Below are 22,669 nucleotides of genomic sequence, written 5' to 3'. Positions count from 1 at the left end.
GGCGGGATTGCAGAGAGAGGCTTAGACGAGCGCGCGCGCACACGCGCACACACACACGCGCACACGCGTGCACACACACACACCCACCCACGAAAGAACATACAAAATGTTTCCAAAGACAGGAAACTAGGAGAAAATGTCATCACACACAGATGCTTGTTTGATTCAAGTGCCTAGTCAAAGCAGGACAGACTTCTGTATGATTTTGAAAGGGATAAATTTAAAGGAGAGGAAGAGCATTAAACTTTGGGAATTAGGAAAAGGCAATTTGATAAGGCATCGTTTAGTCCCCTCTGTTTATAATCCTAATTTGGTATATTATTTTATCCACTAGGCATAATTTTTAAATAAGTTAAAGCTGACAGTTAACTGTAATAACTTTAAAGAGACAACCAATTTTACTAGGACATCCAGAAGAGAGCACAGTCCCACAAAGCTAGAATCTTCTCAGAAACCAATGGAGGGGGCGCCTGGCTGGCTCAGCAGAGAATATGCCACACTTGATCTCAGGGTTAGGAGTTAGAGCTCCAAGTTGGGCATGGAGTCTATTTTAAAAAACAAAAACAAAACCACCCAGTGGAGAATAAAACTACTTTAATAGGGAGAGAAAGGTCATAATAGACTGGGAATTCATGAACTACCTGTATAGTGTGCAGAGTGGTGTGAGCACAGATGTTCTAGCTGGTAGTCCCAATCCTAAAGAACACAGAATAGTTGGTGGTCCAGCGCTGATGAAAGCCAGAATTAACAAACTGCAAGTTGTTACATAAGAAATGGTTACATGGCCATCAGGTGTTGGGGGTAAGAAGTCTCTGGGTGTATGTAAATAACTCTTGACTAGCCCCAACAGAAACACCTTATCCAGTAAATGCTGAAGCAGCTTAGGTGGCCAGGGGGGAGGGGCGTTGCCGCTAAGATCCAGGTGGTGGTAACTAATGCAAATTAGTCCCAAGGTCCAGGACCTGAGGAGTTAAGATAAGCCTAAAATAAACCAGGTTATGGGCAAGATAGAATTTTCATTTAAAAAAAAACCACACACACAAAAATAGTCCCATGAAAGAATCAGACTGCTGGTTCACTTGCTACATGATTCACCAGGAAGTAAAGCAAAAAATAGGAATGGTTTTCCAAGTAGATTTGGACAGGAAACAAAAGTAGAAAATGGACCAAAAAATGGCCATAATGGGAAAGCTCTATAAAAGGGAGTTTAATATAGTTTAGTGGTAAACTCCCAAATAGCACCAAGGGATTTAAGAATGAAGGAAGAGAACTAAGTGGAAATGGCTTGTCAACAGCCCTCGTCCATTCCTAAGGTTAGAGTCCTAAAAAGAAAAACTGTAATAATTAAAGACAGGTTCAACCTAGTTTATCAAGCTTAGGAGAGGTGTTTAAATATGATCAAATGTTATCGTAATTGAATGCTGTTGGAAGTAATTAGGGCATTGTTTGGAGCTCAGAATTCTTTTTTTTTTTTAAGTGTTTATATATGTTTTGAAAGAGAGAGAGGGAGATAGAGCACACAGGGGGAAGGGGCAGAGGCAGAGAGAGAGAGGGAGAGAGAGAGAGAGAGAGAGAGAGGGAGAGAGAGAGAGAAAGAGAGAGATGCAGAATCCAAAGCAGGCCTCTGGCTCTGAACAGTCAGCACAGAGCCCAATGCGGGGCCTGAACTCATGAACCTGTGAGATCATGACCTGAGCCAAAGTCAGACACTTAAACTGATTGAGCCACCCAGGCGCCCCGGAGCTCAGAATTCTTATATGGCCTCTTTTAACAAGATAGAACTAAGTGGAGATGTCACTGCATAGTTTTAATTGGATTTTCTCCGAAAAGAACTAGGTCCTTGTCTAGCAAGCAGGAAATACATTAAAATGCAAAATAAAATTTGGGTATAATAGTACAGTTGATGGCAATGGAGAGATCCTGTATAAATCACAATTCACATAATATAAAAGTAATAGGCCAAAAATGTATTTATTTATCAGACTAAAAATCTTTTTCAGCTGCAGGGTGGCTTCTGTATTTTTAACACTTGACTTAGCATAGTAGTCATTCTGGTCAGCAGAGACTGAGCAGAGGACAGGAATTTCACATGGTACAAGGGGAGACAGGCATTATTCTGCTTACAGGGAATGGAGACCTACAGGGCACGCCTCCATGACAAACATACAGAAAACACACTGTAGGAGGGTGTGGCCCAGTGAACAGAAAGGAAAACCTGAGAGAAAGCTTAAAGCTGAGCTCACGTTAGGAGGAAAGTGGAAGGCAGGAGCAGAAATTAGGTACCGGAGCAGGAAGCAGAAGCTGGAAGAGACAAACAGGAACCTTCAATAAATACACAGCATTTGGTGTGCCGGGAGTGCTTTCCCACAGCTGAGCTGAAACTCAGGTGCGGGCCTGATCCAAGAACAAGACCACAGTTTTCTTTCTTTTTCAAGTAATTCTGCTAATTGTGGCAAAATTAGCCTCACTCATATCTACCTGAGGCTGGAACACGTCCCAGCTCAGGAGAAAGAGCTTTTCTGAGCCTTCACCCACACAAGGAGTGTCTCATTAACAATTCTTTAGTGTCTTACCACCTCCCACACCTGACCCACCATGGCTCTCTCCTGAATGGGGCCTTCACCCACACAACTGAAAAGCCATCCTCCTCCTCTCAACATCAAATTAATAGGCTGCTAGCCCAAACATCTGACTAACCACAAGCTTCTAACTAGCCAGACCTATCAGAGTCCCATTATTCCCATCCAGCTTTTACATAGACCCTTTTCAATAGTATTTAATGTTTATGCGGCAGCTGCCCGAGGGCCTTACAGTTTCATAAAGTCAAGAGGATCCAAACTTGGTAATATGCCAAATCAGAGTGGCTGCGTCTGTGTCTTCCCTTTACTTCCTCTGTCCTGGGCTCTCGGCCACTTTTCTGTAATTGCCCCCATGTCTATTCAGACAACAGGAAGAACAGTCAGTGCCCAAAAATCTCCACCATTATGGTAGGCCTGGCACATATCCTGCCCATGCTTCCATGGCATGCTGGGACCTGGCGCAGCCACGTTTAAAATGCTGCCAATATTAGAACGTTGGACAGTTTTTATCTTTAAAATATATGTTTTTTTAGTTAGTAAGGTATTTTTCATCTCCCCTCCCTCACTCTTTTTCACATGTGGAGAGTACAGCATCAGAATGTCAGGTGCCTTATCAAAGCTCACACGGTCGATTACAGAATTAAAATTAAAACTAGGTACTCCTGACTCACAAACCAATCGAGCACTCTCTAAATTATCCTGCAATGCTACTTTTCCATAACTAAATGAAACTCTTTGGGGACGAGAGCAGATGCTAATCCAAATGGAAATAATCTCACTTGAGCACTTTGAACAAACTACTTTGTTCAAACTACTTCCTCACTTTGTTTCAAATTAAAATATGTAGATAATATCTTTGGGATATTCAGGAATGGATGAGGTAATACATACATAATTGATGTTCATAAACAGTCATGTCTTTCCCACATGATGGGTCTTACAGTAGGCCCTCTGTTGATCAACACCTACTTAAAGCTACTTTTCCAATAAATGTAAATTGCTACATCTGCATTCTTTTACCCTCTTGCCTTACATCTATGTTTCGGTCTAATGATAGTTCTAGTTGGGAGATTATATATATGTAATGTATGTAATATAGAGGGGGGTAGCTGGCATCAAGCAGTAAAGCTAACTAACCTTTGGACAGAATAAAATTCTGTGTTGATGTCAGACTTCCATTCCTCAGAACACCACAACATGTCTTTCGTTCCCTCCTTTCTAATCTGTGCAAAAATATCTAGGTAATTACACTGAAATTCTTCATATATAGTAAATGGTTGGGCCAGCTCTGTGCAGCCTTAGCTCTTTCCCCGGCTTTCTGTGAAATGCTTTTTGACAGCATTTTGGAGATACTCACATCTTACACAGACTGCTCTACATGTAGAGGAAAGGTTAGTGTTCTGATAAGCTGTAATAGTGTAGATAGTAAAAAAAAAAAAAAAAAAACACTTTTTTTTTTTCTAGATGCCCTTCTAGCATAATTCTGACAGCTTTGCAAAATAGCATAAAACCTCCTACCCTGTCCAGAGACGACGGGACAGCTGGCAGGGCACAGAGCGTGTGAGTGTCCTCTCATGCAGTCTGCCATGCTTTCCCTCCACACCCATCAGCAGTGAGGAAGCCTTGTCTGTCCTAATGCGGGCAAACGGGTGTTCCCAGGCTGGTCACACCTCCTTGCCTTTTCCTATCCTCCTTTCTGGAGACATGTAAGGGACAACTTCTTTCAGTGGAAGGACAGAAACCCTAAGAGACCTCTGGGTCTCTTGAGTAGAAAGGTCCTGATCCTTCCCCCAGGGTCCACTGACAGAACACCTCTTATGAGAATGAACCTGCAACTTCAATTTCATTAGCACCAAGTCTCACCAACTGAGCTATTATTTGGCCAGTGTCCAAAATATACAAATGAAACTCATACTTGTAAAGACTAGTATCATTTTTTTTTACTTTATCGAGCTAAAGTTTGAAATGAATTGACTCTTTACCTTAGATACCCTGTTTTCAATAATAGATAGATAAGCATTAAGGAACAGTTTTTGCAGGATGTGTGGAACCTAAAAATCTATTCTGAGTGAACAAGTTTATTCTTAGCTGTATGTAATTTCCCCAAGTGCAGAAACAACTTCTGTTGCATAGTCTACTACCACCATACCAGTTACACCAGCAGCTCTTCCTATAAACACTAAAGTGTGTGTGTGTGTGTGTGTGTGTGTATGCTTGCTTTCAGAATGTAATGGATAAATTTGAGGAGCAGAAAAGAAACTACCCTTAAATAAAAGTGGGGATGTGATCGAGTCCCATCTGTATCTGCACACCATAATCCTTTGAGTTTTGGACCACAGGCAAACACAGGGAGCCAGGTCAATTTACTCCACAGTGTTTACACAATATTCAAAACCTGAGGTGTGTGTCTGGTGAAAGCATGCCTGTCTGCATTCTACTGCTGAGTGGCCGGAGGGAGCGGCCGCGGGCCTGGGGCAGGGCAGAGGGGGCTTCATCTCCACCTCCTCTTGTCCCTGGTTATGCTGGGAGGGACCCACGGGAGGTGCACTCTGTCACTCATCACTCAGCAGCTCAGATCCTTGAGTCTGCGTCAAGGAGGGACCTCAAAAGTCCCACCCAGTACCAGGAGGTCTGACCTTGCAGTTGAGGGAGGAAACAAGACTGGGTTGAGAATTCAAACACACTCAAGAACAGATTTTAGTTCTTAGATAAGCCACGGAATTTCCCTAGTCCCTACGTCCATTGCCAAGTCGGATTTGCTGGCTGTTCTTGATCCAGAACCCCAACCCAAGGACTCAAATCTCGGCCGGATTGCTGTCGGAGAAGAAACTAACCCCATGGCATTCACTACTTTGTTGGACTCCAGATACTGGACAAAGGAAGTGCTGATGACAGCATGAGCTGATCTTTCAGGCCAGAAAAGAGTCGTGTTGAATACATGTGCAGCTCTATCCCTGTAGCTCTGGTCTTCCTCCTTTTACTTGCGTCCTCTGGCTACTTTCTTCACCTTTTATTCCTTTTCAATAAACTTTACTCTCCTCATAAATCTGTTTCTCATAAGATTTTTGTTTACATTCTTCACCCCTCTCCCTTCCCTTTTTTTAATTCACCCTTTGAATCCTGGATTCTCTTCTTCCTTCTTTTTGTTCCAAACCTTCACCTATGTTCTCTTTTCATCCTTTTCTTGTGCACTAGAACTTTGATCAAGGTACCAGTCATGCCCACAACTGAGAGATACCCACAGGGCTGGTGCCACTTATATACCATCTTAACACTAATTCTACCTACTGAGTTTCTTTCAAATGTTAAAACTTTCCAAACAAAACCAGGCTACAGAAGAGAGCACCAGAGGAGAAAGACACTAAAGAAGTGTTTGGTTATTAATCCAAACAGCTACATTAGCACCACATTAGCAAAGTGTTCCATTAAAACAAGTCAGGTAATAAAGCCTAAAATAGGTGTTGGGTTTTTTTTCTTAATCTTTATTTTTATGAGAGTATATATTTGTTCACAGAAAGGGAAAAGACTGTAGAAACTGATGAATAAAAGGCCGCCACAGATTGAGCAGCCTGGTAAAGTTTTCTTAGGATACAAAAATTTGAATGTTCTTTAACATCTAATATTTATTATATACCCTCGTATAAATGTTACCTGAATGCCCATTTTTATAGCAAATGCGCTGGCCAATCCCCACTGCGATGTGCACAGTCTTTAACCACTAATCATGTTATGGTCAAGCTCTTCAGACCAGGGAGCCACTATCTTTAAGTTGACATGCACATCCCCATCCAATGACTGATTTAGTTTAACAGAGTTCTTGAATTTCCCATTTTGTGGTCTTTTACCCATTTATAGATTTATGGGTTGGGCATTTTTTTCCCTCCAAAAACATAATTTTCTTTAACTTAGGGTTTCCTTAAAACTTTCATGAATTTTCCACGTTTCAAGCTGAGAGCTATTAGTGAACCTCTCCCCTCCTGGGCTCAGAAACAAGATTTCCTGAGCAGGAGAAACAAGATTTCCAGGGAAAGTGACTGGCCTGAGTAAGCCCTTATTTGGTGTTTTCATCCCCAGGAAAGCAAAATAGGTTATAATGAACATAAATGGTAGAAAGTGCAATGAGCTCTATCAGTAAACCAATGTCTAACGGCTCAGAGAGAAATTGCCACCATACCTTCACTGCTTTGGGAGGAGAACTTTCAGAGAGGCTGGAGGCTCTGGCATCTGGACTTAGTGGCTTGGGAGGGGCAGGCTGCTGGACCTCACTCTTAACCAGGAAGTTACCTGTTTGAGTTACAAAAGGAAGAAATTTTATAGCACCTTTGGTCAAGTCTCAGAAATGGGTTCTTCTCCAATGCAAAGTTTTGGTGCCTTCCTTTCAACCCCTGGAGAAACAGTTTTTCTTTTTTTTTTTCTTTAAAAAAAATTTTTTTGGGGTGCCTGGGTGGCTCATTTGGTTAGGCCTGCTTCTGGTTCTGTGTCTCCTTCTCTCTCTGCCCCTCCCCCTCTCATGCTCTGTCTCTTTATCAAAAATAAATAAAACATTTAAAAAAATTTAAAAAAAAATTTTTTTAATGTTTTTATTTTTGAGAGAGAGAGAGAGACAGCATGAGCAGGGGAGGGTCTGAGAGAGGGGGAAATACAGAATCTGAAGTGGGCTCCAGGCTCTGAGCTAGCTGTCAGCACAGAGCCCGATGCGGGGCTCGAACCCACGAACCGTGAGATCATGACCTGAGCCGAAGCCGGATGCTCAACCGACTGAGACACCCAGGCACCCCAGCACAGTTTTCTAACGCTAAAAGCTTTGCTCTTAGATTCTGAGCTGGGAGGCTTTCTGGCCCTTAGCCACACACAGAGCAGAAATACAAATCACCAGATCTGAGGAACTTTCTGTCCCTGGAAGATGTCATTTTTAAGATGTTTGTAGACAGTAATGACTTTTCTGGTAGTCAGCACCCCCAATAACTCCCTCTGGGGTGCTTCAACTGAAGTTGGGAAAATGAAGGAATATGAGGTAGAAATTTCATACTATGTGCATGTGCACACGTGTGTGTGTGTGTGTGTGTGTGTGTGTAATCTGACACAGTCTTTTCATTGGCCCTACATAGCAGATATCCATGGATGAATATTATGGGAAAAGGCTCTATAAGTTTTTTTCCCTATAATCACTGATGTGTCACTTGCATAAGTTAATTTCCTGCCAATCTATTAACTGCAAAAACTCTGAACAGGCACAGAAAAATGCTAAGGAACCAAAAAAGAATTCCTTAAAATCCAGAGTTAGGTCAACAAAGTACTAAAAGATTTAGGCTTATTTTTCAAATGTTTTGCAAACCTAGTCAAAACTCAGAAAAATTTCTAGTCCAAGCAAAATGCCTGCAAAGGAATGTTCCTGGATTCAAGCAGCAAATTTCTCTCAGAAATTTTTTGAGGTAGGATTTACTAGAGATTTGTTTAGCTCATATTTCTATCTTAGTTGCTGAGTTTTCAATGTCTAGTAAAGTAATTATCCTGGGGGAAACTAGAAATCCATAAGTATTTTTAAAAATACACTGAAAATCAGAATCAAATGTGGACAGAGTAAGGGAAAAAAACCCAAATATTTTTGTCTTTGGGAGATGTGAGGCTCAAAATGACTCAAAAATAGGGTGAAAAGGTGATAAAAATTCAGCACCAACAGGAAAATCTCTAGAATCTGGCTAGAGGGTGAGCTATGGTACATATTTAGATAAGCAGAGAAAGATATGTTTAAAAGGTTGCTCAAATATCAATTCTTTATCCTTGTAAGTGAATAAAATCCTTCTTGGCCAATCTCATATTAAAATGAAGCTTCAAAATTAGTTTTCACAGCTTTAAGCCTGAAAAGACTTGATACAAAAGGTATGATAAGTTCAATGAGAGAAGCACTGAAAGTATTCAATTTGCCTCAAGTAAATCATATTGAATTTAACTTCTCCCTAAGCCATAGAATGTGTGAAGGGTAGGCAAGCACTTGAAACCAAGTGAAAAGATTTGATCAGCTAAATTACTGGATTTAATATATTACATTCTTAGCACTGACAGCAATGGAGACATCCCCGGACCAAACACAGACCACAGAACAAGAACCTCATCCTCCAGATCCGAGAACAAATGCTTACGGGAGTCATCTTCAGAAGGGGTGGGGCGGATTGCCAGGCTATTCTCAGTTGCAGAAACCTACAAAAAGGGTGGGGGGATTAAGAATCACATTAAAAATAAAAGAGCAAACTGCTGTTAATGCCATAAAAACCTGCTGACTCTAGTCAGTCACTGGCTGCCTGGGGGAAATAACGGGCCCCAGAACAGCTGAGCATTTAAACAAGAGGCAGCAAAATGTCTTTTATGAGGATATTAACATGCCTCTCAATTACAGAGTAACGGGAGAAACAGACTGCACTCAACTGCCAAGTGTGCATCATCTCCCTTTATAAAAGAACTTCTAAACCACATCTTTCTACTGTCAAAAAAAAAAAAAAAAGGCAAAACAAAATCCTCTATCAGAGAACAAAGCTCCTCACCATGTAACTGTAACTCACTCCAAGTCAAGATGGAGTCTTTACATTAGGAACTATTCTTATTCTTTTTAGCTTCCTATTTGGTAATTTCCCAACCAGACACATTCTGCTGAAACAAGTTTGCCAGTACAGAAGACAGCTTGATAGCTAAACAATAAATTTACCTAAAACCAACCTCAAAAAAGTTTTTTTTTTTTTAATGTTTATTTGAGTGAGGGGGAGGGGCAGAGAGAGAGGGAGACACAGCTCCAGGCTCTGAGCTGTCAGCACAAACCATGAAATCCTGACCTGGGCTGAAGTCCGGTGCTTAACTGACTGAGCCACTCAGGCGCCCCTTCCTTTTTAATCCCAAGTCTCAAAGCGGCAGTGTTTAACAAAATGGCAGATCTTGCGTATAGGTGCTGATCTCTTCCCAGGAAGGCACCAAATTTAAATAAAAAATTTCTATGCGCTCTCCCTCTCCTTTCCGGTGGTCCCAGGCCTTCTGGGTATCCTCCCTCACACTCAAAATCATGAAGAGTCAATAGGTAACCAATGTGTAGTCTGCATGTAATAGTCTTTCATTCAGATATCAGGGAAGGTATGGGCAATGCTGAGTGTTTCTATGGAATAAATTTACAATGTAGATTAAGTCACTGGCTGACTGCACCTGAATTTATAACATGGTTGTTTTTTCTCATTACTCTTTTTTCATTACAGGAATTCTGACACGGCATAGAACACACCAGTGTGATAATAGCCAACATTTACTGAGTGTTTAGTATGTGCCAGGTATTGGAATAATCACCTTACACGCATTATTTCATTTAATGATAATGCAAGAAACAAAAAGCTCTTCAATTCCTGTTAATTAGGAGGTGCATCCACCCTAGGATGTTCTCTCACCTCTAATTTTGGTCACCTTGAACATGGAGGGTAAACTTACTGCCAATCATGACATCATTGCACATGCCCAACCAGCTGACTTCACTACAGGGCCAGCCAGGACAGAGCATGTGAGATCTCTGCTCAAACATTTCATTAAAGAGAAGCACAGATTCGATCATAAGAGGAGAAAGGGAAGAACAATACCTTGACAAAATATTCTATTTCAGACAAGTGCACCTAGTGTCCTTTTTTAACAAGCTGAAGTTCAAATAGTTCTTAGGTACTGGTTAACAAAAGCTGGGTAAACAGCTGGAAGGTAAGCAAGGCTCTGAAAAATTTTATGAATTTGAAGCCAGCCATGGGTTTATGAATCTGCAGTATGTACTTGAAGACTATGTACTATCTTTATCTCCTTTTATCTCCTTTCCTTCCCACCCAGTCCTCAATTCATGGTTTAGTGGCACTGATGCCTTTTAGGCTATAATTAAAAAGTTTCGATCCTCCAGTTCAGCTCAGAGCTCCAGTTTCAAATCAGGGTGAAGACAAGCAAGAAGGAAACACGAAATTAGATTAGGGACAATCCAAACATTATTTTCCAGATGACTATTTCTCCAACTATATGCTCCTAGGGTAGACAGGGGCATTTCAATGCCAGGAATATTTTTCTCTTAAAAATTTTTTTTAAGTTTATTTATTTTGAGAGAGAGAGAGAGAAAGAGCAAGTGGGAGAGGGGCAGAGAAAGAGAATCCCAAGCATGGAGCCCAACTTGGGAATCGATCCCACGAGAGTGAGATCATGACCCGAGCCAAAATCAAGAGTATGCCGCTTAACCAACTGAGCCACTCAGGTAACCCTTACCTTTCTTTTCTATAGTATGTAATATTTAAACTCAGTTATTCCTTTTTTTTTTTTTAAGATTCTACTTTTAAGTAACCTATTCACCCAACATGGGGCTTGAACTCATGACTCTGAGAAAAAGACCTGGGATCAAGGGGCACTTGGGTGGCTCAGACAATTAAGCACCTGACTTCAGTTTAGGCCATAATCTCATAATTTGAGAGTTTGAGTCCCGTATTGGACTCTGCACTGGCAGTGTGGAGCCTGCCTGGGATTCTCTCTCTCTCTCTCTCTCTCTCTCTCTCTGCTCCTCCTCTGCTCGTGATCACTCTTGCTCTCTCTCTCTCAAAATAAATAAGCTTAAAAAAAAAAGACTTGAGCTCAAGAGTCAGACGTTTAAACAACTGAGCCACCCAAGCATCACACCTCAGTTATTCTTAAGACATAATCTCCCACTTAAAAATGGGAAAACCAGGTAGTCTAATAAGAGAACTCACTTGATACATGGCATGTGACTCATGGAATTAATGCATGAGCCCACCGTTGCAAGGACATGTGTAATTTATTGGATGATTTTATGACCATTATACTACTGCGAAGTATTTTTGCCTTATTATTTCAACATACATTTGCAATATGTTTTGGTAAAATAATTTTTCTATTTTTTCTTGTTTTATCCTATGATTCAAATTTTGTAGCCATTAACCTGAAACCATTTTCCTGTGCACCTACTTTGGTCCAAGTGTGTAACGTATTTCATAAGTTTCTGTTGGTATTCTGTCAATACATCAAATTTTTTTTTAATGTTTATTCATTTTTGAGAGAGAGAGAGACACAGAGACAGAGACACAGTGCAAGCGGGGAGGGGCAGAGAGAGAGAGAGGGAGACACAGAATCTGAACCAGGCTCCAAGTTCTGAGCTGTCAGCACAGAACCCAATGTGGGGCTGGCTCGTGAGCCATGAGATCATGACCTGGGCTGAAGTCAGACTCTTCACTGACTGAACCACCCAAGCGCCCCAGTACATCAAACATTTTAAAGTCTCTTATAGTCAAATAAATTTGAGGACGATTGCTCTTAATCCATTTTGATGATCTCCTCACCTTTTGGAAGAATGGCCTCAAGGTTACCAATATGTATGACAGAAACAATGATTTTTCTCCTAAGATTAATCACTGTAATATATTTGAAAGCTCTTTCTCCTCATCTAACTTAACATTCGATTAACATATTGGCCAAAAGTCAAATGAAATTGGGTAATGGATTGGCAGAGAAAATGATAAGTTCACATGATATAAATGTTGTGACTTACTCTGACCAAGCCATTCATGTAATGATAGGGGCATAAAACACAAATATGATTCACTTAAAATCTTCCGGTGGTTTTCGACCTCTGCAGGACTCCTTCCAAAGTTGTAAGCCTGGCATCCAGAGCTTTTCAAGACCTGCCCTGGCTCTCCTTCCACCTGCCTCTCTCCTTCACCCGTATGTGTCTTGTGTTCCAGCCACGCCATCCTGGTTTGAAGCTCCGGTTTCCAAATCTCTGTTTGTGGCTGCCTGGAATGCCCTTCTTTTTCTTTATTCAACCTTTCCCGTATTCACTTGGTCTCCTCCCACATACTCTTCAGGACTTGGCTCCGACATCACCTTCTTGAGGAAGTCAGGCTACCCGTCCTTCCGTGGCCCCTCAGAGCCTCTCACAGCACTCACCATGTTGCTTCATGCCAGCCAACCTGTTACCCGTCTCCCTTCCACTCTGCTGGCTTCCTTGCAGATAAAGACCACATGGAATGGTCTGCTCATACTGAGTTGAGCTTAGCATTTCCTGTGCTTAGCATGGTGCCTAGCTTTCAAAATAGTTTGAGTGAAAGAATGAAAGGGTCTTGCATAAAATATGCTAAATTAAGAAGACACAAATACTTTGAAGATAGGATCACTAATCAAAACAGATTTTTAAAAATCACTTTAGCTCTAGCCATCTGAGCATTTGCTGAGCAAAAGAATTTTCCAGTGAAGGTTCATTATTTGGTCAGTTATAAGTTGCAGAGATCCCCAACTAAAACTATGTGACCTGCAAAAATGACAATCTGTCCTGGCAGCTGTTACCAAATTCCCAGACACTCCACAGCCTAGAGTTAGAGTTGTTTCTAATTTTAAGCATCTAATTTAGAACACATGCTTCCTTGGCAACTGGACATCAGACTTTTCAACCCACCTTTTCCCCAACCTGATGGGAGATGCAGACCTCGGGATCTGGGGGTACATTCTCCTTTTGCTCCAATTTATGAGTTTTTATTTCACCACCATTGGCTCTCAAGTCATTCTAGAAAACAAAAATAATCTGTGAACTAAAATGAAAAATCTCACTGTTCTACGCTCTTCATAGCACATCTATTAAGTAAACTTGGAATGGTGAAAGAACAGTTCTTTTAAGAGGCCTTGGGTCAAATCAACCCCCTAATTCTCACAAGCAAAACCCATTGACTAGTGAAATGACAAAAGCAGCTTTGTGGACACAGACCTCGGAGTTAAATATTTGTATGCTAGTCTAAAACTGGATGTTCATTAGCATACAGACATATCAACACGGACACACACCGCAACCACCCCCCGGCAGTCAGCGTTCTTGTGATGCACTCCTCTAGCAGCAGAGCTCGTGGGACTGCAAAGCTTGTGCGTTTTCTCAGAAAAGACCATTCTGGAGCAGGGGAAAGGAAATGCCAAAGTGCCAATAATTAAGAAAATATACTGACCATAGATATAAATGCTCGGCCTGGAAAGAGAGACAGGGATGATGCATACATATCAAAACTGAAATTATATTTAATGATACCATACGACAATCTTTTTGGTGAGACTTTCAAAAACATGCTTCTTTTTGCATAAAATTCATACATTCTACTAAAGACATACCTTATTCTACTTCTCAAAACAGAGCCTCAACATGAAAAAGCAGGCATTAATACTGTCATATGGAGTAAGCATAATCACATGTTTTTCCTTGCGAAGAGCACTTGGGGCAAAACATTACAATTTATCTACTAGATCCAAAATCAATAAAGTGGTAGATGAATATGGACAGTTCCTACCCTTTAGTCTGCCACCTTTCTGAAAGGTTGATACCTTTCTGTTCTTTGTGATTCTTTAGGCAGGGTGAGAAGACAAGCAATTTATGGTCCCAGAGCCAGTGAAGAGGGTGGGAGTGTGCTGGCTGAGGTGTGGGATCTCAGACTGAGGGACGTGGCTCTGGGAGGAGGCGCTGGCAAACAGAGCTGCAGAACACAACGGGCCAGCCCAGGGACTCATCTCTGACCCCATCTCGAATCCCCGCCTCCAGAATTAGAGACCCTGTGCCTATTTATAGCCCATCCTTTGTAAGGAGCCTGAGAAATTCCTCTGGGATGAGATAAAATGTACTTTTTACAAGAATTCCTAAAGACTTTTCAACTCTTAAGATTTATGGAGCAGGAGAACAGCAATGGATAAACTCTATTAAAGGTTTAAAAAAAAAAGTCACGGAACAGGTTTTTCCACTTAGGGAGTCACCTGGTCAGAATGTTTATAGCAGGAAGACTCTGAGAAGCAGCAGAATCTTGAAAGGAAGGACTTAAGCTCCAAAGATCACCCATTTGCCCTATCTCCTGGCCTGCGTTCTAAGTCTAATTTTGCTCATTTTCACGTTCAGTGAATAATGAGTCTGTGGTGTTCCACTTTGCTAGTGAGTTATACACATCATCTCTCCTAAAAACCACAGTGAAGAACCACGATGAAATTATTTGTTGCCCAGAGACTGAGTCCATGGGTAACTACTACTAGAGAATGCACACTTAATAATGTGAGGAAAAGAAGTCTCAACTCCTGGAATACATGTGATGATTTCTAATAGGTACTAGTTTCAGTCTGCCTAGGAACAAGTGAAGTTCAATACTGTTCTTCCAACTCTGTTTAAAAAAAATAGGACACCAAGAGGTTCATAGCTTGTATTTTTAGATCTTAGAAGGATCAAATGTTTGAAAGATACATATATAAGAGGCATATGTACAGTGTCTATATGCACATATATATATGAATAAATGGCATTTAAAAGGTAACTTCGAGTAAGCAGTTCCGTAGTGTCAGCTTGCCAGTTAAGCCTAGGAAAGTTTAAAATGGAAAGACCTTCCATTCTATTTAGAGCAACAAATTTTGTGATTATTGAGCAAGTCATCTTCTTGTTATTTCCCCCTCCCCTTTACTTATCTTCTATTCTATTTCTTTAGAAAATCATTACATCGTAAGATCGTCCAAGTGCACCACATATTATACGACTCGATTATATAAAATGTCCAAAATAGGTAAACCCATAAAGACAGAAAGCAGGGGGAACCAGGAGTGACCACACAGGTATGCAGTTCCTTTTCAGGGTGATGGAAATATTTTGGAGTTAGACAGTGATGATGATGAGTGCACAACCTTGTGAATGTACTAAAAATCACTGAATTGCATATGCTAAAGTGGTAATTTTACATCATGTGAATTACATATCAATAAAAAATTACAAAAAGCCTCCCTATCTGCCATTAATGTTGAATATATCCTATATTTCTCTCCGGTATTCTTTCTTTCCTCAAAAACAAAAATAAGTGTTTCTGTTAAAACTAACAGACAAAACTTTTTTAGCAACAACAATAAGATTAAGTAGAAGAGACAGGAAAACTCTCAGTGATATTACTGGAGGGTAACATCACACACACACAAAAATGCATGGGGTGGAAATGAGGTCTAGGGAATGAGGCCCAGGAAAGCAAAGTCAGGAATAGAACACGGTAAGGGTTATGAATGAAGAGAGGGTAGGATTTACATGAAAAGAGAACGGCTGAGGCCCAGGGAGGGAGCCAGGGCTCACAAGTCAGGGTGTGGGAGACATTTCTGGCTTCTGTAGTCAGTGACCATATGCTGGAGGAGGGAATGAATAAATAGTACAGAACACGTACTGTGTAGTTGGTGGAACTACTTTGTTTGGACACAGCTGCCTGGTACTTGGCCATTCGATCCTTTATGGAGGTTTCTGACAGGCGTGGTAAGTCCAGATTTCGCCTGCTCTCGCTTTTCTCTGAGTTGAATGCGGAAGAGGACAGCTGACCTGGAAACACACAAATGATGTGCTTTACAAAGAGATAAAATGTGCTTTGAATGATTCCAAGATTCTGAATTTTGGGCTACTATAATTCTTTGTATTATCTTTGTATTAAAAATACAAAGAAGGGCACCTGGTGGACTCAGCTGGTTAAGCATATGACTCCTGGTTTTGGCTCAAATCATGATCCCAGGATCGTGGGATCAAGTCCACTTGGGCTCTGTGCTGAGCATGGAGTCTGCTTAAGATTCTCTCTCCCTCTCCCTCTGCCACTCTCCCCTGCTTGTGTTCTCGCTCTTAAAAAAAGAAAAGGGAGTACAAAGAAGGGGGAGCGCCTGGTTGGCTCAACAGGTAAACCACGTGACTCTTAATCTCAGGGTCATGAGTTCAAGCCCCAAATTGGGCATGGAGCCTACTTAAAAAAAAAAGGTACAAAGGAAATCAGGAATAAAACTGTCATTTACCAGGTAATATTTACTCACTTTCCCAACATTAAAAGCAGAACCCTTACCATAACTGAGTATTATATATTTAAATATTTTGGCTTATTTAATACTGGAAAAAGTTAGATCTCAATGCTGTTTTAATTTCTTTATCAGGAGGCTGATGATTTTCCTGTTAATTTTTTCTTTTGTGAAGTGCCTGTAAATGCCCTCTTCAAAACATAGTAATTATGCTCTCAAGGTGTTCTGTTACCACTGGTAACATAAGATAACCAATCTTTTTCATTTTTTTATTTTAGAGAGAGAGCACGCAAGTGGGAGACAGGGGTAGAGAGAAGGAGGGGAGGAGAGGGGAAGAGAGGGAGGGAGAGAAAGAGAGAGAATGAATCTTAAGCAGGCTCTGCACACAGCGTGGAGCCTGACACAGGGCCCGATCCCACAACCCTGGGACCATGAGTTAAGCCAAAATCAAGAGTCAGAGGCTCAGCCGACTCAGCCACCCAGGTGCCCCAGGATAACCAATCTTGACAAAGGGTACTGCCCATCCATGGCCCCAGATGACCATGAAGCCAAAACTGTTGGCAGTATTTGCCTTGTAATCCCACAAGGGTACCCCTTGGCTTTCACCAATAGACTTCCTTTAAATAAATTTTTTTTATTGTCTTTAATTTTGAGAGAGAGACAGAGTGTGAGTGGGGGAGGAACAGAGAGAGAGGGAGATGCAGAATCTGAAGCAGGATCCAGGCTCTGAGCTGTCAGCACAGAGCCCAGTGTGGACCTCCACATCACAAAACATGAGATCATAACCTGAGCTAAAGTCGGACACTCAACCTACTGAGCACCCAGGAGCCTCCACAGACTTCCTTTTCATTTGTGCCATTCTTCCTCTAAAAGCTTTGAGCATGAGACCAAAAGATACAGCTACTAATGAGTATTTCCTAGGGAACTTCGCATACATGGAACTTTGCTTACCGGGGCCTATTTCCAAATCATCCAGAGAATAGCTGTTTTCAGAGATCCTCCTTCCACCTGCACTACGGCTCTGGGTCCGAAGAATCTGCTTGGAAAACAAAACCCAGCAATAAGCTTTACATAGGAGACGGGAAATCTTGATGAATGTTCCAAAAAGATGCTTGCAAATCTCCTTTATTAATAAAATCCACAAGGGATTAGATTTTATATTCATTTTTATATTCCACAGAATGTGTTTTTAGCATTATAAATACAAAGCAATACATATTCACAGGTGCCCAGGGAAAAATAAGTAACTGTACATCGGTAGTTCTCTCTGGTAATCATCACTGCCCAACCAGCTTAACCAGAAAACGTTGTAATTTAAACAGTCACGGACGTGAATCCTCATGTCCCAGATGAGGCTGACATGTCCCAAACTGCCAAGCCCCGATCGATGGTCGTATCCCCTGTTTGTTTCCCGTCTCCCTCCCTCTTCATCCTTGCTGTTGCTGCCTTGGTTCACATCGTCTTCTTTTCCCTGGACTATTGCATTACATTTCTAATCGGTTCTTCTATACCTTCCAATCAAGTCTGTATGACGTTGCCATTATCCCAAGTCATAGAAAGTACTTATCCCCCAATATAAATCCCTATTACTCCCTTGTTCAAAATTCTTTAAAAATTCCTAATCATTCCTTAAATTAAATCTAAAGTGCATAGTATGTCACAGAAGACCCATTCTACATCTGGTCCCCACCTACCTTCTCTGAGTATTTCCTGCCTCACCCTTTACCCTCCAGGAAAAGCAAACTGCTGTGACATCCATATTATACATGAGTTCCTTTCCCCCATTACCCTTTTATCCCTCTTGTTGTCTGTTCCTTCAAGATCCAGTAGAGGCTGAGCAACATTCTCTCTGTGAAGTACACCTTACCTCTCCTACCTAAATCTAAGTTGCCTTCCCTCTGTTTCTAAGGGGCTGGCCACACTTCCATTACAATGCTTATTGCGTGTCCCTGTCAGAGACCATGTTTTTAGTTTTCCGTTTTTTAAATGGAAAAGTGGATGGTACAGATTTTTTGAATACATTTTGTGATTCCTATAAATTACTACATTTATATCTCTCTTATCTATGGTAGATCTCTAATTAAAGTTACAAATTATAATTTTTAAGCCTGGAAAAGTAACTCAGGAGAAGGCCATTTAGTGTCACGGAATGATCCCATAGTACACAGGGAGTATGTCCTGTTTATTCAGCTTGTAATGAGAGCCTTCAACCAGATCCTATCATTCAAATCTCAATTTATTTCCAGATAACTTGAAGTAGGAAATCTGGCGTGACAGCAGATAAGAGTAAAACACTTAGCACTCTTCTGAATTCAACATTAGTAAATAGCTATTAAGCCTTTCCGTTCAATGGGCTAATCAAGTCAACAGTAAGGTTTGAGACCATGAACTGTTACTTTTTCAACCCTCCCCCGCCTCCACTGAGAGAGAAAATATGCCACTTCAGAAATCAGAGCCATGGGCTGGTTTGTTTGTACCACACCAATGACAATACTTTCTGGTAAATTCAATATACACTTAATATCATTTATTTTCAGTCAGCTTTGCTATTTACATTATTAACTGATAGGGGCGCCTGGGTGGCTCAGTCGGTTAAGCCTCCGACTTCGGCTCAGGTCAGATCTCACGTTCGTGGGTTCGAGCCCCGAGTCAGGTTCTGTGCTGACGGCTAGCTCAGCCTGGAGCCTGCTTCCGGTTCTGTGTCTCCTTCTCTCTCTGCCCCTCCCCCTCTCATGCTCTGTCTCTCTCTGTATCAAAAATAAATAAAATATTTTATTAACTGATAAAAAATAAAATAATATATAGCAACTCTAACCTTGCCACATCATATTCAGGTCAGCCGCAGCAACATCAACCGCATCCACATGACTTACATGTCGCAAAGGATAAGGAACATCATCAGCCAAACAAGAAGATAGGTTTGGCAGGACACCGTAACCATCCACATTTTTAAATTTTCAAAACATTTTTCATTTGCAGATAAATAAAGTAAAGGAAATTCCAAAGACTTATTCCAAATGCTGCTTCACTGTAAGATGAGTACTATAAAAGTTAGAATTTTCTGGGCTCAAAAAAGGCAGAGAGCCTGCAAATACACTTTTTTTTTTTTTTAACCAAAAGGGAACAGGTTCTGAATCCTTAATACTGAAGCAGTATTTCAAACATTTACATTCTGTCAAAGGTTAAGTTCAAGTACAATTCTAAGAGTATGTGTCATGTGCCATAGCCTGCAGAGAGTGGTTTTCTGTCTGTACTTAGGGCCAAATCCCTCTCTGTCTCCTGCAGAGTCCCTGCATTGGCGTTATTGGGAACAAGCCCATTTAGAATCCCGACATATGCCTTGCCAGGCAGAGGCTTACTTTGGTTTTAGGTGCATAAAATTTTCCAACTTTGCCAGCTTTTAATTTAAACCTTCAGGTTAAATGAAGTTAAAAGCCTTTTTCTTTTTTAAAGCCTTCGGGTTCATGAGGGTATCAGTACTATAAATTTTTTCTTACAAATATGAATATGCAAAGCCATTTGGTCTTAAAGAAAAATAGAGAGAAATGTCTCTGGAAATCAAAGTTATAGTGATACTGGTTCAGAGGAGGACCACAGCTCTGAGATGGGAAGGCTTTTATGAGATCCCAGGCAAAGCACTAAGCATTTCTTTTGATACCATTTCACCTCCAAATCCTTCAAATATTAAGAATAACAAAAACTCAAAAGCATTTACAATGAATTTTGTCATCCTCATTTTACAAGTGGTAATCTGAGGTACAGGAAGAAGGAGGAGTTTCCTCTAATATTTCTCAAGGAAGTAGAAGAACACAAAAAGAAAAGAAATACCAGGAATTCTGATTCTGAAATACTCTTCTGTAACACACTTTTATCACATTTCAGTTCTGTTTACTCAGAGGCCTGAGGGAGCCTTTTAAGAGAAGAGAGAAAAGACAAGACACTTTAAGACTTTCTCTGGAATTTCCTCAGGCTTGGCCTCCCCCACCCCCAAGTCCTCCTTCCTGTCAGCTGACTACAGCAGCTCTCATTAGTGGGAAGGGCCCTTTAAATAGCCTCAGATTCCATAAACCAAACACACCAACATGTACCCATAGGGAGAACAAGCGCTTAGGGCTTTTAGCTAATAGTCTGCAAATTTTCTGGAAAATTTTCTTAAAGAAATATAGTAAGGGAGATCCCAAATATCAAGTAAAATGCAGAGTTTCCTATCCTGATAATTTTTAGGAAAAATTCTGTTTAAAAGTTGATTCTCAACCCTTTATAATTTACTTCCTCCTACGTCTCTCAACCACTTCCTTCAGCCTTTCAACTTTGACCTTCCTTCAGGCTCTCATCCCTGAAAGTCAAGGGTAGAGGAAGGATGGCCTGTAGAGAAAATGGGACTTTGGTGAACTACACATAAGATGTAGATAAAACCTAGCCTTAATTTCTCAAAGTACTGACAGAAAAACATTCCCTTGTTCGGGTAGAAGAAAACAGAAAAAATAAAGATCTTTTAGGTAAAACAATATGTATAGAAGGAGCACTTACATCCAGCTTGTGGGATTTCTCTATATTTTATGTATTTTTAAGCATTCTACAAAAACTGTGTGTATATTCTTTTTAAAAATTTTTAGTATTTATTTTTGAGAGAGAAAGAGACAGAGTGTGAGCGGGGTAGGGGCAGAGAGAGAGAGAGAGAGAGAGAGAGAGCGCGCGCGCACGCGCGAGCATCGGAAGCAGGATCCAGGCTCTGAGCTATCAGCACAGAGCCCGATGTGGGGCTCAAACTCACAAACTCCAAGATCATGACCTAAGCTGAAGCCAGATGCTTAACCAACTGAGTCACCTAGGTGCCCCAACTATGCGTATATTCTTACAATTAGGGGAAAAAACAAAAGAAGGAGAGGTAATACTTCATATTTATTAATAGAAATAGATAAAAATGATAAAATCAAATAACGACAAGGTGCTAGAGATTTAAATATGTCCTAAGTCTGTGCTAATAGTATTATACAGTAGTATAATCTTTGAGACTATGTACAAAGAATGTTTAATGAATTACATACTTTTGGTCATGAGAATATCCCTTTAGTAAGATAGTCCTTTCCCTAAAATAACTAAAAACAAAATATTTCTGCCACGATGCTTAGAATTTATTAGGCTAGAAAAATATCTAATTACTATGGCATAATTAAGCCATAATGAAATACTATGTTGCTATAAAAGGATAACCACATGAACTAGGAAGATACATAGAAAAGTCTGATGCTCAACCGACTGAGCCACCCAAGCAACATGAAATCTCTTGCATTCAAGCGTATTTCTTCTCTTCATTGCCCTGAGGCTTTTAATTCACCTACAAGGGTGCCTGAGTGGTTCAGTCAGTTAAATGTCCAACTACTGGTTTCAGCTCACTCAGGTCATGATCTCATGGGTTTGTGACTTCAATCCCACACTGGGATCAGTGCTGACAGTGAAGAGCCTACTAGAGATTCTCTCTCCCTCCCTCTCTCTCTGCCCTTCCCCTGCTCATGCTCTCTCTCTCAAAATAAATAAATAAACTTAAAAAATTTTTAGGGGCGCCTGGGTGGCTCAGTCGGTTAAGCCTCCGGCTTCGGCTCAGGTCAGATCTCACGTTCGTGGGTTCGAGCCCCGCGTCAGGCTCTGTGCTGACAGCTAGCTCGGAGCCTGGAGCCTGCTTCCGGTTCTGTGTCTCCTTCTCTTTCTGCCCCTCCCCCTCTCATGCTCTGTCTCTCTCTGTATCAAAAATAAATAAAACATTTAAAAAATTTAAAAAAAAATTTTTTTTAATTCAGTTATGAGACTATAAAGTGTGGGAAGAGGGAAGGAAGATAGAGAGCTAAAGTCTTTGAGAATATAATTGTTGATATATTTAGATTTTTTTTCCTGGTTTCCTTAGATTTCAGATAATTAAGGCCATGACCAGTTGTTTTTATCTAAAAAACAGTTACTACCATATTAATGAAGATACTGTTACATGGTAGAGACGTTACTAAACAATTTCAGTGCTTGCTCTGGTATTAAGTAGCCAAATGACATCAGGTATGTCAGTAAATTTCTCTGACCTCAGCTGTTTCCATCTGTAAATTAGGGATTTTAATATCCTGAGAGCAGTGAGCTGGATTAAATAAATTTACAGTCCCTTATGGCTCATGATTTACGTCAAAGATTTCTTTTAGGGCCGCCTGGGTGGCTCAGTCGGTTAAGCAACCGGCTTTGGCTCAGGTCATGATCTCACGGTTTGTGGGTTTGAGCCCCGCGTCGGG

At 40.8% G+C, this 22,669-nt stretch overlaps 1 protein-coding gene across 4 annotated transcripts in view; it reads right to left on the bottom strand.

Annotated features, from left to right (window-relative positions):
* The window catches only part of LIMA1 (LIM domain and actin binding 1), an 86,031-nt gene that overhangs the window by 5,057 nt on the left and 58,305 nt on the right, over window positions 1-22,669 (bottom strand). For 2 of the 4 annotated variants that reach the window (XM_029955251.1, XM_029955254.1), the window contains 5 exons: window positions 17,352-17,439; window positions 15,794-15,942; window positions 13,036-13,143; window positions 8,720-8,777; window positions 6,754-6,863 (listed from right to left, as the gene is read on the bottom strand). In XM_029955251.1, the coding sequence (XP_029811111.1) occupies window positions 6,754-6,863; window positions 8,720-8,777; window positions 13,036-13,143; window positions 15,794-15,942; window positions 17,352-17,439 (513 nt within the window). The remainder of the gene's footprint in view (window positions 1-6,753; window positions 6,864-8,719; window positions 8,778-13,035; window positions 13,144-15,793; window positions 15,943-17,351; window positions 17,440-22,669) is intronic. The other 2 variants (XM_029955252.1, XM_029955253.1) reach the window with 1 other exon arrangement.

The sequence above is a fragment of the Suricata suricatta genome, chromosome 10 (genome assembly GCF_006229205.1).
Source record: "Suricata suricatta isolate VVHF042 chromosome 10, meerkat_22Aug2017_6uvM2_HiC, whole genome shotgun sequence".
Classification (NCBI taxonomy): domain Eukaryota; kingdom Metazoa; phylum Chordata; class Mammalia; order Carnivora; family Herpestidae; genus Suricata; species Suricata suricatta.
This window is presented reverse-complemented; position numbering and strand designations above follow the sequence as displayed.